The sequence below is a fragment of the Ochotona curzoniae genome, unplaced genomic scaffold (assembly GCF_017591425.1).
Source record: "Ochotona curzoniae isolate NIBS_2020 unplaced genomic scaffold, NIBS_Ocur_1.0 scaffold_3835, whole genome shotgun sequence".
Lineage (NCBI taxonomy): Eukaryota > Metazoa > Chordata > Mammalia > Lagomorpha > Ochotonidae > Ochotona > Ochotona curzoniae.
This window is the reverse complement of record NW_024467114.1, coordinates 23,666,719-23,681,646: the sequence shown is the minus strand read 5'-3', so window position 1 is coordinate 23,681,646 and position 14,928 is coordinate 23,666,719. Positions and strand designations below refer to the sequence as shown.

The following is a 14,928-nucleotide window of genomic DNA, read 5'->3' as shown; positions in this document are numbered from 1 at the left end:
AGCTCTGGTCTCCTATGTGGGCAGGTGTATTGGCCTGACCCAGAAAGGTCCTCTGATTTTCCTCCTCCAAACCACCTGGTCTCAGCCTCCTCGTTTACCTGCTAGTGCAGTGTTCTAAGTCCCCCAGAAGTCATTCCTCACCTGTAATATTCTCCCTCAGCAGTTCTCTCCCACACATCCCCATGCCCCTTTCCCTGAGCAATCCACAGCCCCCATGCTTGCGACTGCACAGGACCCTGAACCTAGTCTTCCAGCAGTGGAGTGTGCCAGCTTGGAGCTCTGCCCGCCTGCCTGGGGCCTGCACATAATCACACATGGGTCCCCAAATGTCTGAGCCAGCATGCTAGAATCTAATTTAAAACATAGACTTACTATACCAAGAACATAGCTTAGTACACTTGCTAGAAAAAAAGTACATGCTGCTTAAGGAAACAGAGCATACATAAAATGACAGTTCTTACATCACTCATTCATTACCAAAACGGAGGAAAGAGAGATTGGTGTTGTGATCCAGTGGGTTAAACATCATTGTGCATGAGCTCAGCATCTCACAGCAGGATAAGGGCTCAACTCTCAACTACTATATTTCTAATGCAGATTCCTGTCCACATGGCTGGGAACCCCACAAGTGATGGCTCAAGGTCTTGACCTCCAGTGTCACATGGGTGAGGTAGATGGACTCCTGGTTCCTGGCTTTGACTGGCCCAGACCTGGCTCCGGTAGCCATTTGGGGACTGAGTCAGCAAATGAACCATCTCTCTCTCTCCCTCTCCCCATCACTCTGCCTCTTTAACACATAAATACATTTTCTTAAAAGAAGAAAATATGTGTGACATCTACACTAACAAAAAGAAATATGACAGTGCACACTGCAACTCAAGGAGATGTTAGATGGAGGCGGATAGCCTAGGGACACAGCAATTCGTTGTCCAGGATGACTTCAGACCATCCCTGGGTACACAGCCAGTAGGAAAACTTCGAACAACTGGCAAAATTTAAAGGCTACAGAGACAAACCACAGTCACAGTAATGACCTTAAGAGATTTCTGTGAATGACTGAAAAAGTAAATAAAACAACATACAGGAAAAACACAACAGTAAGAACACAGAGAATCTGAATGGGACGGCAAGCTCGTCCTCATTGGCACCTAGTGCTCCACAGCCATAGAACATGGGGCTTGTAAGAGCACCAGGCATGTCTGCCACACCTTGCCCTGCACTGCATCATACAACAAGCTCTTCATCATTGCCAAAGCATTCAAACCACAGAGACCATTCTCTGACAGCCCATATGACTTATTCACAGATCAAACTGATAGTGTATGCATTTGACACAGACACATAAATCACACACGCCTTAAGAAAAAAAGATCAGAAGGAAATCCACATTACTTGGGATGAGCTCCAGGTGAAGAAATTACAGGAGCCTGATGTTTCTTCGTTGTTAGCAGGGGCAGATTCTAAATTACCCAAAGCAAAGCCAAGACCCTGGGCGTGAGACTGGTTTGGAACCTTGAGGAAGGAGAGCAGTGTCAGCCGAGGGTCTGGGGGTGGACAAGGGGTCCTTACGCTTTCCGTGGTCCTGGGTGGCTCTGCAGTCGGCCCGTGGTCACCTGCAAGTATTCTGCAGCTGGCTGCAGTGTCACCACACAGGGTGAAGTCACTGGCACTGGGAGAGGAATGATGAACTTAAAAGGAACTTGTGGGAGGGGACTATTTTCTCTTCCTGTTGCTGTCCCCAGATCCTGGGGAGGCCCCCAGAAACCACGGATACACCCAATTAATATCACACTCCATGAGGGGAATCACCCCAGGCTCTCTTCTTTCTCTATTGTCCCAGGGCAACCCAAAAAGGTTCTTGTTCCCGAGATGACAGGATAAAAGATGATTTACAAAGACGTTCCTTTCCATGTCTTCATAAGTGTCCCTAAGTATACACCCCACACCTGGTCACTATGGAAAATGTACGGGAGTGCAAAACCAAATCAAACGCCAGGAATCCTGGTGCACACTGTCGCCCATCTCGGTAAGTGTGGTGGCATCAGTCACCGTGTGCTTTTGTCAAACGTTTACCAGGATCTCGAAGTCCCTCTCTCTAGCTGCAGAAACTTGTTTCTGACTGCTCAGGCTTCTAGAAATCAGAATGCTTTGCTTGACCTGTTTTCCCTTTTTGTAAAAAGGGGAAGAATTCTGGCCAATGCTCTGCCCCCTTAGAAAGACCACATACCAGAGGCTCAACGCAGGTAGCCAGTGGCAATCTCTGGCTTGCGACTGACCCTGCCAGCCTGAGCAGGTGCAGCAAACCTGCACACCCAGCAGCCTCTGCCCAGTTGACAAGCATCAGGCCCACCATGAGCGTGAAGTCTCCAGGGATCGGCTGAGCCCTAGCCTGGGTGCTGTCCTGTGCCATGACGAACTCCAGCAGGGAACCGTGGGAACAGCTAACCTCAGTGAGAACTGCATTGGGCATTCAGTGCTCCAAACCCATTCTGAGAGGCAGAGGGACACAGGGTTAAAAACGCAGCCTCAGGAGCCACACTCAGCTGAATGAGGGATGGCCAGTGAGCAGCTGCACCCCTGGGCCTCCAGTCCCTCCAAACGCTTTTGTGAAGATTCAGCACTCTCACACTCGCAGTGTCCAGACCAGAGGTGGTATGCGGTGGATGCTCACTCAACATCCAGTCATTTCTCCTCCCCAGCAATCCTCCTGACAACCCTTGGTGACCAGGGTCATCCTCAGCAGTGAGATACAGATGAGGAAACTGAAGCACATGGAGGTATAGCTCCCTGCCCTCTCAAGGTTCCCCAGGTGGGTGGAGCAGGCAGACCCAGAAAGGTGTAGCACCAGGGTAGTGAGGGCTTGGGACCAGACATGGGCACAAGGCTCCGCAGCTCCCAGACAGCCTCTCTTGGCCTAAAGCAACCGCCATTGCTTTGTGACTCAGCGACGATTCTGCAAGAGCTCAATTCAAGAAGCTATGGCAGGCCTAGCGGCTAAAGTCCTTGCCTTGAACGCGCCGGGATCCCATATGGCCACTGGTTCTAGTCCCGGCAGCTGCACTTCCCATCCAGCTCCCTGCTTGTGGCCGGGGAAAGCAGTCGAGGACTGCCCAAAACCTTGGAACCCTGCACTCGTTCCTGGAGGAAGTTTCTGGCTCCTGGCTTTGGATTGGTGCAGCACTGGCTGTTGCAGTCACTTGGGAAGTTAATCATCAGATGGAAGATCTTCCTCTCTATCTCTCCTCCTCTCTGTATATCTGACTTTATAATAAAAAAATAAATAAATCTTAAAAAAAAAGAAGGGCCTCTCACTCCTGCAGGAAAAAGCTCCACATCCATCCAGCCTGGTTATTCCCGTGACACCCCCATGGACAGATAACCACAACCCAGCCTGCTCCCTGCAGCCTGAACAACCCTAGCCCATACATCCCTTCAGCAAAGAGCTCTGAACTGTGCAAAAGCACCCAGGACAGAGGCCACCCTGCCACCTGCAGGGTCCCTCCCAATGCTTACTCCCAAATGAGTAGATAGGGCCTCCACCCCAGCTGACAGGGTGCTAGGAGAGAACTAGAAGTTTCCAGAAAATGCTTTCCCACTGGCAGCCCTGCTGGCTTCGTCCATCCACTCTCTCCTTAGAAACCTAGACTGCTGGGAGTCAGCGTTCACTTTTTTTTAACATCTGTGTGTTTCGAAATAAATGGCACTGCTTTCTGCCAGCTGGTGTTGCAATCACACAGCATTCCTACACATTTGAGTTCACAGTACAGAGTTTTGTAGCATTGTACAACATGCTAACTCAGAGCTACAACTCCAAGGCTTTTTGTTAGCCATTATTTTTTATGTCTTTTGTTTATCTGACATGCAAAGAGAGAGAGAGAAATAGAGAGATCTTCCATTGGTTCACTTCCCCCCAAAGCCTTCAACAACCAGCAACGGCAACCCAGAATCCAATCCAGGTCATCCCAAGTGATGGCAGGGACCCATGCACTTGAGCCATCATTGCTGTCTCTCATGTCTGCATTATCAAGAGGCTGAAACGGGAGAGAGGGCTGGGATTCGAACCTGGGCACTACGATATGGAGCACAAGCATTCTCAGTGGCATCTTAACAGCTGTGCCAAACGCCCATCACTCCAAGTATTTGTTCTTTAAACAATGAACTCTCTGTTCTCAGGTCACTTTGCAAGCACTTTTATGGCTGACACTTTTCCCACACATAGATTGGAAACAAATCCAAACACAAAAGCAAGGCAGGTTTGCTGGCAACTGGCCTAGTCCTGCTCATATGCTGATCCTCCCTCTCCAAATGCTTGTCATTTCCTGAAACGTGAGCTTCTAAATGTGAGCTTTCCCGTAAAGATCCTGGCTTACACACAAGGAATGTGGGCAGAAGAGAAAGAACTCCTGTGGCAAGAAGCTATTGGCACTGGTGGAGAAGGTGCTCTTTTTGGCAGAGTAACCAGCATTACTGGGGATGTGGGTTGCCTTCTGCCAACTCCCCTGCATGCATGTTAAGAATAGGAGGGAGGCCTGGGATGATGGCTTACCTTGCATGCACTGAGATCCCATATGGGCACTGGTTCATGTCCTGGCTGCTCCACTTCCCATCCAGCTCCCTGCTTATGGCTTGGGAAAGAAAGCAGTAGAGGATGGCCTAAAAGCCTTAAGATCCTGCACCTGTGTTGGAGAAACCTGCAAGAAAGTCCTGGCTCTTGCCTTTGGATTGACTCGACTTAGGTCATTGTAGCCAATTGGGGAGTAAACTCGTGGACAGAAGCAATTTCTGTCTCTCCATCCCGTAACTCTGATCTGCTTTTCCAATAAAAATTAAATAAATCTTTAAAAAAGAGAGAGGGAACCCTGGCTGTTTGAGTTACTGAGATTGCTGGTCATCTGTCATGACCACATGAGCACAGCCTTGCCCTAGATCTCAGTGCTGGCATTAAAGGTGGATTAGAAAAGCATTCAGGGCCAGCATTCATTTTCAAGTCCCAGATGCTCCACTTCTGATCCAGCTCCCTGCTAATGCCCATGGGAAAGCAGCAGAAGATGGCCAAGTACTTGGGCCCCTGTCACCCATGTGGGAGACCAAGATAGAATTCCTGGCTCCTGGCATAGCCTGGAGTGGCCCCAGTTGTTGCAGTCATCTGGAAAGCAAAGCAGTAGATGGAAGCTCTCTTAGTTTGTCTATCTGCCTTTCACCCTCTGCCTTTCAAATAAACAAAGAAAGAAATCTAAAGTCTAAAGAGAAGCTGGGAACAGCTGAGGAAAACAAGATCCTAGGGGAGAGCAGCCTGAGGTCACACAGCAGGAAACTAGGCAGGAAAGACTAGCAGAGGTAGTCCAGGGAGTGTCCCCCAGCCCCTTTGCTGCCACCAGCCCAGGGCTCTGACAGCCAGGAAGCCCCCACACTCATGTACCCTCTCAACAGGAACAGCTGGTGCCACCCACCCTATTCTGGACTGTTTAAACTACCACAACACAGAGCATCAGTTTACCCTACACTTAGAAGTAATCCATACAAGAAGACATCAAGGCAGAGATCCACACACCAGACACGCCCCCTCGTGCTTGACACCTCTGCCAGCCAGTCCCAGTCTGTCTGGGTACCAGAACCACAGCCGTCACAGCCAGAATCACCTTGCTACAAGAAGGTTCCCCTACAACAAGGTGGCATGAGAGAGCACCTTTCATGATCAGCTCACCTGCTCCAAGGGACCCTGGCTCTTCATTCTGCCTCTAACTTCCAGCCCCTGGGAGGGAAATGTTTAGAACCTGTTAACTTCATGCAAACCAAACACACAGGGGAAGGCCATGCATTCTCTGTGCACTTGCAAATGCATGAGAGGTTCACCCTGGGCAGGGGAAGTGAATCTGATGGGAACAGCTTTCATCGGTCTCCAAGTTTTAGTCGGAAACCATCAGCTCATGACTTGGTTTTGAAATGAGGAATCTAAAGTGAAAACTCAATCCCTAAGGAAAAAAATAACACAGAGTAAAAGAGGAAAACAAAAAAGATTTTTTTAAAAACCCACAAGCAATTTTTAAATGGGTTAAGAAAAAAATCCCAGGCCATCAGGCAACACCCTGGTGAAGATCATTCTACAACTCCTATATGCATCATCATTTCCTGTCTTGCATTTCCCCTTCTTTTCACCAAACACAAACCTCTGAGCACTTTCAATCACCAGCTCACCTGCCTTGTGACATTCTTACCCCAACAGAGGCTTTCGTTCTGACTTCTCAACAGCGAATGGACGATGCCAAAGTGACCCACCTTTCTCGTCCAGTATCTGCTCCCCATCTACATGGCTGTCCTTACCCAGGAGAATTTTCAGGTTCTTTCTCCCCTTCCCTCCCACCCGATACTAAACTCCAGCAACCACCATCTCTAGCAAAGCCAGAGCCTGCTGTACCTGCTATAGGCATTTAACACAATAGAAACAGAGCACTGATATTTATCTACAAAATTACAATGTTATAAAGCCATGACTCATGGCCTACCCTCTTGGAAGCACTGCCAGGCTTAGAGTTGGTATCACCCAAACAGCAGAATGCTCACTACAACAGACTCCCCCCACTGACCGTGACCCCCAGCTTAACTTGAAAGCCTCCATTATAGGCACAAACACCGTGCACTTGAAGGAGATGCATTTCAGTGTATCTACCTCCTCCTCAGACCAGTTGTGCAAAAGACCAGAACATGTGCACTGTGTCTGCTGACAGTGACCTTTAAGACATTCAAGAACAAAAGGGTACTGTGAACAACACGGCTCCACCATTGTGCACTCTGCTCCAACAGGGAAAACAGGGGTCCCACAAGGGCTGGCCCCAAGCACAAGGCTGTGGCATGTACAGTCCGGAACTTGCACACTGCTAGCTGCCGCTGCCTCCTTCCTTTCCACAGCAGCCACACAAGTCTCCGTTTTTGCCTGTTTGATTTTCTTGTTTGGCTTTCATTTTCTTTAGGAATTGAGTTCAAAACACAAGGCCAACCTTACATGCCTTGAACACAACCAGAAGCTGCAGGCAGCTCTCTGGAGATTTGGCAGACGGAAAGAACTCTGGGCATTTTGTGAAGCTTTTAATTTCCAAGAACACTTACTTTAGGATCTGAAATCACTTTGACTCCCCATGGTTAGATGAATTTGATTTCTAAAGGTGAGCAGAGCAGGAAAAGTACCCCCCTTCCCAGACCCCTTGGATATAGCTGCAAGGTGCAGATCAGACCAGCAAGAAAATCGGCTTGAGGATCTTCCCCTAACCTGGGACCCCTAACACCACTGTCTCCCACCCTACTCTTCAGGGTCTTTTGTCCTTGCTCCAAGATTGCCCACCAGGAAGGGCTAAATCGGCTCCATGTCCATTCTTCAAAGCTCCTCATGAAGGGGGCTGAGTGCCCCAGAGCACCACAACCTTCCAATCTCAGAGTAGGTGCAGTGGGCTGGGCAGATTTCCATCTCATGGTTCTGGGCCTTGGATTCTTTCTTCTGGGAGTTGAATTCTGTTTCCAGAATTCTTTCACACATCAAGACAGGGCTGATACAGCATAATACACATGGGTTCTCTTTTTCTTGCATATTACTGAGGGTAGAGGGAAGGGGAAGACCTTAACAGCGTTCCACACCTGAGAATAAGAGGCCAAGTCCTCACCACTCCCAGAAGGTTCTGCTTGGCCTGGGCTTGGTTCACTCTCCAGTTCCTCTCTGTACAATCCTTCCCAGGCCACACCTCAGCAGCTGCCTCCCTACTCCACACACCCAGCTCCTTCTACCATGCGGTCATCAATCATGCTGCTCCCTGTGTCTCTCTTTCACTCCCAAGTTCTAGTTGTAAAGGCTCATATCAGGAGAGGCATCACAGAGGGACCTCGACCTAGGACATCTCTGTCTCATGCACGATGCTTCAATGACAGCACTCAGCTAGTTATTACTGATCTGCATGTCTACACCCCACCCCTGCTATGGATTCAATGTCTGTGCCCCCACCTTAAACTCTGGAATCTGGAGGAGGGGCCTTTGGGAAGACATTTCAGTAGGATGAGGTTGGGGGTGGGGGTGTGAATTCCCAGGATGGAACTAATGCCCTGTGAAAGAACAGACTCCCTCCCTCTCTCTGCTGCAAGAGCACACAGCAATAAGCTGGCCGCCATCTGTAAGCCACGAAGACAGTCCCACCAAACCCAGTCTCACCTGTCCAGACTTCCAACTGGAAGAAACAAATGTCAGATGTTCAAATTACCCAGTCTAGAGGAGTCTGTGACAGCAGCCAAAATGAAGAGTTCCCCCAAAAGCCTGCAAGCTCCATTCATCAGAGGCTAGGTTTGTTCTTTCCACGGTGACATCCCAAGCGTTTAGGAGACTCCAGGTCCTGGCAAGACTTTCTCATTAGAGCTGTTGGCTTAACATGTTGCAGAAATAAATCCCCAATGAACTAGAAGGAATCAAGAGCTACAAAAAGGTAACAATTCTCGGTGTCAGGGGGAGAACCAGCCAAAGCACTTCACTTCCCAGGGCAGGTCAGTAGAGCAACTCCTGCTAGGGCAACCACAAGTAATTCTTTCCAGAGTTCTCTGGTCTTAGACCTCTCACAAGACTGACACATCTCAACTGACCACAAGGGTACAGAAAACAGATGAGTAAGAAGTTTCAAAATCCGTGGTACATTTGGATGGGGCCACTGGACTTCGGCCAAATCACTACATTAAGTGCTGTCGCTGTCTACCTAAGTTGCATCCTGGGCACTTTCTGGTCTGGTTTCTGTGTCCCTGACACATGGCATACCTGTATAGGTGAAGGCCTGTTACTGCTGCACCCAAGATAAACAACTCAGTGCAGTGAGATATGTATCTCAAAGAAAATATTACCCACCCTCAGAATGCATCACGAGCGTCTATCCTTTTGTTTTCTTTCTTTAGTTGATATTAGATCAAACCATTTAAGCAACGCTGAGGTCTAAAAATTATCAGGTGGGGTGGGGGCAACAGGGAAAAAAGAGAGAGCTTCCACTGTCCCCCACAAACAAATGGGTCTTCTGAAGCTAATGTCTCCCATGTGCAGTGATCTGGCCCTAATTGGCCTAACGGCACCTGCAAGTTGATTCCAGGAGGTGAATATGGAGTGGGGGGAGAACACAGTTAGCATGTGGGTAGGGGGTTACGTAAAAGGGGCTTCAGGAGTGAGAGTTTAGACCAGCAGCTAAGGATACAGGAGTTTGATTCCTTCCCCCATCTCCTGAGTCAGCTTCCTGCTACTGTGTACCCCAGGAGATGGCAGTGATGGCTCAAGTGGTTGGGGCCCTGCTACCCACATGGAAGACCTGCACCCAATTACAGGATCCCTCCATGGGCCTGGTCCAGCCTCACCAACTGGGGGCCTTAGAGGAGTGAATCAGCTGACCAGTCTGTTCTCTCTCTCTCATCTCCTCCTTCTCCCCTCAAGCAAATAAAAGATCAGGGACTGTGCTGCAAATCCAGGGCAGAGCACTCACTAATCGTTGAGCTATTTCACCTCGTCGAAGCTCGGTTATCCCCTCTGTAAAATGAGTGAAATGATAACACACACCACCCAGGGTTGTTGGGAAGATTAAACGACCTAAAGAGCAACAACAAAAACCCCCAAAGTCCTTGGGCCCGAGGAGGACACAGCAAGTACATGTGTGTGTCAGTCACTATTATTTGGGGTCTATGGACCACAGGTGTCATGATCTCTTTCAGTGGAATCTAATCTTAGGATGGTATTTCCAGGTGAGAGGAGTTACCCCACTTCCCAGAGAGAGCAGCTGAGGGTCATGAGGCTGACGTCCCTTATCTGAAGCCACACAAATAGGAGACAGCAAGACCAAGCACTAGGACCCAAGGCACCCCAATCACTACCCACCAGGAACACCACTGCTTACTGAGAGCAAGGCTGTTGGGGGCACACTTTCCGTGGAGTGCTCAGAACCCTCCTATAAGGGAGATGACCCATGAGCTTAAGGACAAAGGACAACACACACATGCACACACACACACAGAGGTTCAATATCCTGCCCAAGGTTGTGCAGCCGGGTTAGGGTCCTGAACCCAGTTTTGACTTTCTTTTTTCCTTCTTCCATGAAATCTCACTTGTGTGGTATTGGTCACAGATCTTCTGTCTCTCTTTGGAATCACCAACATGCCTGCTCCCACATTAAACAGCCAACACTGCCATTGTGGGATGGAGGCTTGGAATGGCCCCACGATGGTTATCTGTCCCTTCCCTCCCCACAAGAAAAGCGAAGCTTTCCACACACAGCTCCTGACAGCGAGTTTGAGATCACAGCGATTTGGACTATATTAAAGAAGGCACAGGAAGTACTTAGTCACTAAACCTTTCATCTATTGGGGATGAGAACAACATAAAAATTTCCCAAATAAGTCATCACCTCACCAGAGTTCTTCTAAGATGAAAAGGGTTTCCTTACCAAACAGTGTCTGCCCTCCCCACTGCATGCAGCTCCAAAAACATCTCCCGAATTACAACATCCTCCCAGCTCTCCCACATCTAGCCTGTGTGCTGGCCATGAAAAAAAAAAAAAAAACACACGGCAAAAATGTTCTTGGAGCATGTGTATTATGAAACAGAAAAAGGTATGCACCTGAATAAAATTATCTTTTAAACCCATTATTTTGATGAGGTTTTTGAAGTACCCTCTTCCCACAGGAGCAGATTTTTACATTTCATTAAAATGTTAATCTATTTGATGGGGCCAACTTTTTTTGCAGGCAAAGCTGCTGCCTGCAACACCAGCTCCCACCTGGGAGAATATTGGTTTCTGGCCCAGCTGCTCCACTTCTAATCCAACTCCCTGCTAATGCACCTGGGAAAAGCAGCAGAGGACGGCCTAGGTGTCTGGGTCCCTGACACCTACATGAACAGAGCTTCTGGCTTCACCTGGTTCAGCGTTGGCTGTTGCAGCCAGCTGGGAAGTGAATCAATGGGTAAACAATCTCTCTGTCACTCCCTCTCTCTCTCTCTCTGACATTCTAAGTAAGTAAATCTTTTTAAAAATACATTACTCTATTTAAGCTTGCTGCTATTTTTTGGTACTTACTTTGCAAATATCTGGGCTTCACATTTTTCTATGTATCAGTCCTTTAAATTATTCCGGGACTAAGCCTCTGCCTGTGGTACTGGTATCTCATATGGGAGCCAGTTCGTGTCCCAGCACTTCGGTCTCCAATCCAGCTCCCTGCTGATGTCCTGGGAGGGCATCAGAAGATGGCTCAAGTCCTTGAGCCCCTGCCCCCGTGTCGGAGACCTAGAAGAAGCTCCTGGCTCCTAACTTTGGATCAGCTCAGCCCCAGCTATTGTGGCCATTTGGGGAGTGAACCAGCAGACGGAAGACCTCTCTCTTTGCCTCTTCTCTCTGTAACTCTACTTTTCCAATAAAAATTAAAATAAGTAAATAAATAAGTCATGTAGCATGTCTACAACACATGTCAGAGTGTCTGGGTCAAGTCCTGGGGCTGCTTCGAATTCCAGCTTCCAGCTAATGCCCAGCCTGGGAGTCAGCAGGTGACAACTCAAGCACTTCAGACCCCACCATTTATGTGGGAGACCTGGACTGAACTCCTGGTTCCTGGCTTCATTCAGCCTGGCTCAGGTCAAGCTAGGGAGTAAGCCAGCAGATGAAAGATTTCTCCTCTCTTCCTCTCTGTCTTTGAAATCAATCAATCAAGTATAGTTTCCAATAACACGGATAAATACAACTTTTCAACAACACAAATTCCAGAGAGGCCGTTTACTCGTGAATCTTTAATTTCAGGAGTCTGGAACACAAAATTGACTGAGCAGCTAAAAAGTACACCCTTGCCGGGGAATCTACCCCAGCAAGGGGCCAACACAAGAGCCCCTCAGCAGGACACCTCCCAGGTGGGCTTCATGGTACAGGTCTGGGAAGACAGCAAAGGGCAGGCATATGTCAGGGTGGCTGGTGCCGGTTCCAGATAGCACTTGAGTTTGAATGAGAAGGCAAGCAAGTGAGTCTGGCATTAAAACAGTTCCCAGCACAGGCTTGGAGACTTCAGTTATTAGCAATGGAAAGGGGCATCTCATTTCTCAACACCAGAGGCAGGAAAGACCTGCCCTGGCCCAGCAGTCGTGTGCCAAGGAGAAATGTTCCTAGAATGAGATCAGCCCTTGTGAGTGGATGGAAAGAGGCCCTCCAAGGGACCAGCAAGGGATTCCCCCCGGGGAGCAAAGGAAGCAGGACTTGTGAAAACGCCCACCACGCCTTCAGCATCAATGCCAAATGCAGTTTTTCGACTTCCATCTTGCCTGAAGTTTCCCAAAAGAGACTTCTAGAAGAAACTGTTAACTTACACCTCCCACCCTAGGATTATGTCTCAGGTATTGAACACTGACTGAACCATTTGCTTTGGCGATGGGAGGAGGAGGGTGGCAAGACTTTGATCATTTTGCTTTAGCAGCTATCAGGGATCACACAAACATGATAAAAACACTCGACGTCTATGTATGCCTACGCGACCTTACTGTCTACCCAGGGCTGCTGCCACCACCACGTGGGTAAACCTTCAGCTGCCACATTGGCATAAGCGACTGGAGGATTTGACCCCTGCCCCACATAACTGATTCTCCATTGTCCTTGGTCATTGAAAAAACAGTAGCTGTGGCAGAGCCAAGAGCCAGGAGCAAAACAGGAACAACAGCAGGGGCGTGGCCTGAGGCTGCTGGCAGCAGGGGAACCTGGCATGCATGCCCACAGCAGGTCTGACATCCTGTGCACAGCCTGGCTTCCAAAGGGGAGAGGCGGGGATAGAGGTGGCATGGTGGGGCGGGGTGGAAGCCTCCAGAAAAAAGGCAGTATCCTCACCAGGTGCAGCGCACTGAATGGCCGCACACCCACTACTGCCCCCCATGTGCTGCCCTCATCATGGCTGTCCTAAATGAAGAGTTGTCAGATACAAGCTGACACAGTTCATGCCTCCACCACCCCTGCCAGGAGCTCCCTGCACTCTGCCTCTTCCCAGCCGCGTCTGCCCGGTTCCACAGGTAAGCAAACAAGGACTCAGAAAAGCGGAGGAACTGGCCCAAAGTCACCTAGTAACAGTTTCACAGACTCTAAAACACCGACACATCTTTGCACTCTGCAAAAAAGGAAACTCTTTTGTAGGTTGGAAATTTACCCCCTTTGCACTTGCTTGGCTCACAGCTACCCTCACTGGGAGGGGCAGGCTCCTCTCTCACACCTGCAGCAGGACAAGGAGGGAAACAGGACAAGGAGGGAAAACCCTGGCAAGGGTACTTCCCTACCAGGCTCAAAACCCCAAGTTGCTCCAGCCTGCAGCCACCGAGACTGGAGACTGTGCATGCCCCAAACTTCTCATTAAAGTACCAGCAGCCGGCGCCTCCCAGGCTGCTGAAGTATAAAGCAGACCCTCACCGGTCAGTCATTGTACTCTTCAGGGCTGGTGTTCCCTCCCCAAGCCCAGGCAGGCCCCTGTCTGCCCTTCTCCTCTTCCTCCCCTCAATGGTCACGTTTTGGGGTCCGCGCCCATTCCAGGCTGCTGACAGAGAGGCTTGAATGGACCCTAGGTTCCCCCTCTTCCCTCCGTGGCATGGCAATTTTAAAACTGTCCACTCCGGGGCACTCCACTGCCTTGGACCACAGAGAGGCAGTTCAGGGTACCCCAGAGGTCCGTGGAAAATGGAACTGAAAGTTAAGTTTTCTGAAGTTCATGCATACTTCAGAAAGTTCATCAAAAATAAGCCTATGATGATAAAACACGCAGGCATTTCAAAAACGTTTTACACCAAAATAATTTTTTTTTAATCTGCTGTTTTTTCAGGAATACCTTCATCAGCGACTGTGTCGACCCCGCGGTGCATTCCGCACATTCCCGGGGTTCACAGTGCGGACCCCCCACTACCGAGCTCTTCCCGGCAGCCAGCGTCTCTTTCCAGCCGCACGGATCCCGCCTCCCCGCGCCACGTCCCTCAGCACCGACCCCGCACCAACCCACCTCTGCCGTCGCTAGGACTTACCGCCACCTTTGCAGAACTCGCTGGGGCCAGTAGCCAGGGCCAGGGCCCAGGAGCGCTCCGCGCCCGCAGACGCTCGAGGAGCTGGGCCGCGGGGCCGTCTCGCCGGCCCAAGAACGGGAACCTGGCCAGGAAGGCCGTGGCCGCGGCAGACGCACTCCACAGGCCAGCCGACTCCAGGGAGACGCCGGGGCGGCGCGGGGGCAGCGGAGGCTGTGCTGGGCCCGAGGGAGGCCGGCCGGCCGGCGGACGTGGGTGCCGCCCGCTCGCTGCGGTGGCCCTCGGGAGCGCAAGGTGCCGTGGCCCCGCGGCCGTCAGAGGCGCGCCTGAGCGCAGCGCCCGCGCGCCCCCGGCGACGCCCCGAGCTGGGTTGGCGCTGCTCACCCAAGGACTGAGCAAACTCAGCTCACACGCGCAGCTCTCCCTGTCTCCTTCCCTTTGTGCTACAGCGCCCTGCCAGCCGACAGTTTTAGACGGCTAACGCTGGAGAAAGCCTCGGGGGGCCAGTCGGACCGGGAGACGGTCGCCGCGCCCGCATCCCTGGCGGCCTGTGGAAGGCCAGCGTCTCGCCCCACAGCAAAGAGGCAGGAGCCCACCCGTCGGACCAAACGGGTCCACAGCCATGGGAACACCGGGCCCCGACTGCCTCCAGGTCACCCTGAGAAGTGACTTGCGAGAAAACTCCCATTGCTGCCTTCCTGGCTCCTACTTCTGTCGAATCTCTCATTTACTCATGCGTGTCTTATACCTGGCTGGGTGTCGTGAGGATGTCCTTTCTGACTTTGGATTCAGGTATGATTGTTTGCGGACGTTTAGATAACATTTCCTAACTCTGCGGTGTAGCACAGTAGCACGCCAGGGATATCCGCGACCCGAATCTGGCCCTGGGTCGAGGAAGGTTGCAT

General features: G+C 50.5%; 1 protein-coding gene across 1 annotated transcript in view; it reads right to left on the bottom strand.

Annotated features, from left to right (window-relative positions):
* NOD1 (nucleotide binding oligomerization domain containing 1) overlaps nucleotides 1-14,928 on the bottom strand; it is a 45,188-nt gene extending 30,260 nt beyond the window's left edge. Inside the window, exons 1-2 of the mRNA XM_040964518.1 lie at nucleotides 14,855-14,928; nucleotides 14,027-14,388 (exon numbers count right to left, since the gene is read on the bottom strand). Coding sequence (XP_040820452.1) covers nucleotides 14,027-14,388; nucleotides 14,855-14,928 — 436 coding nt within the window. The remainder of the gene's footprint in view (nucleotides 1-14,026; nucleotides 14,389-14,854) is intronic.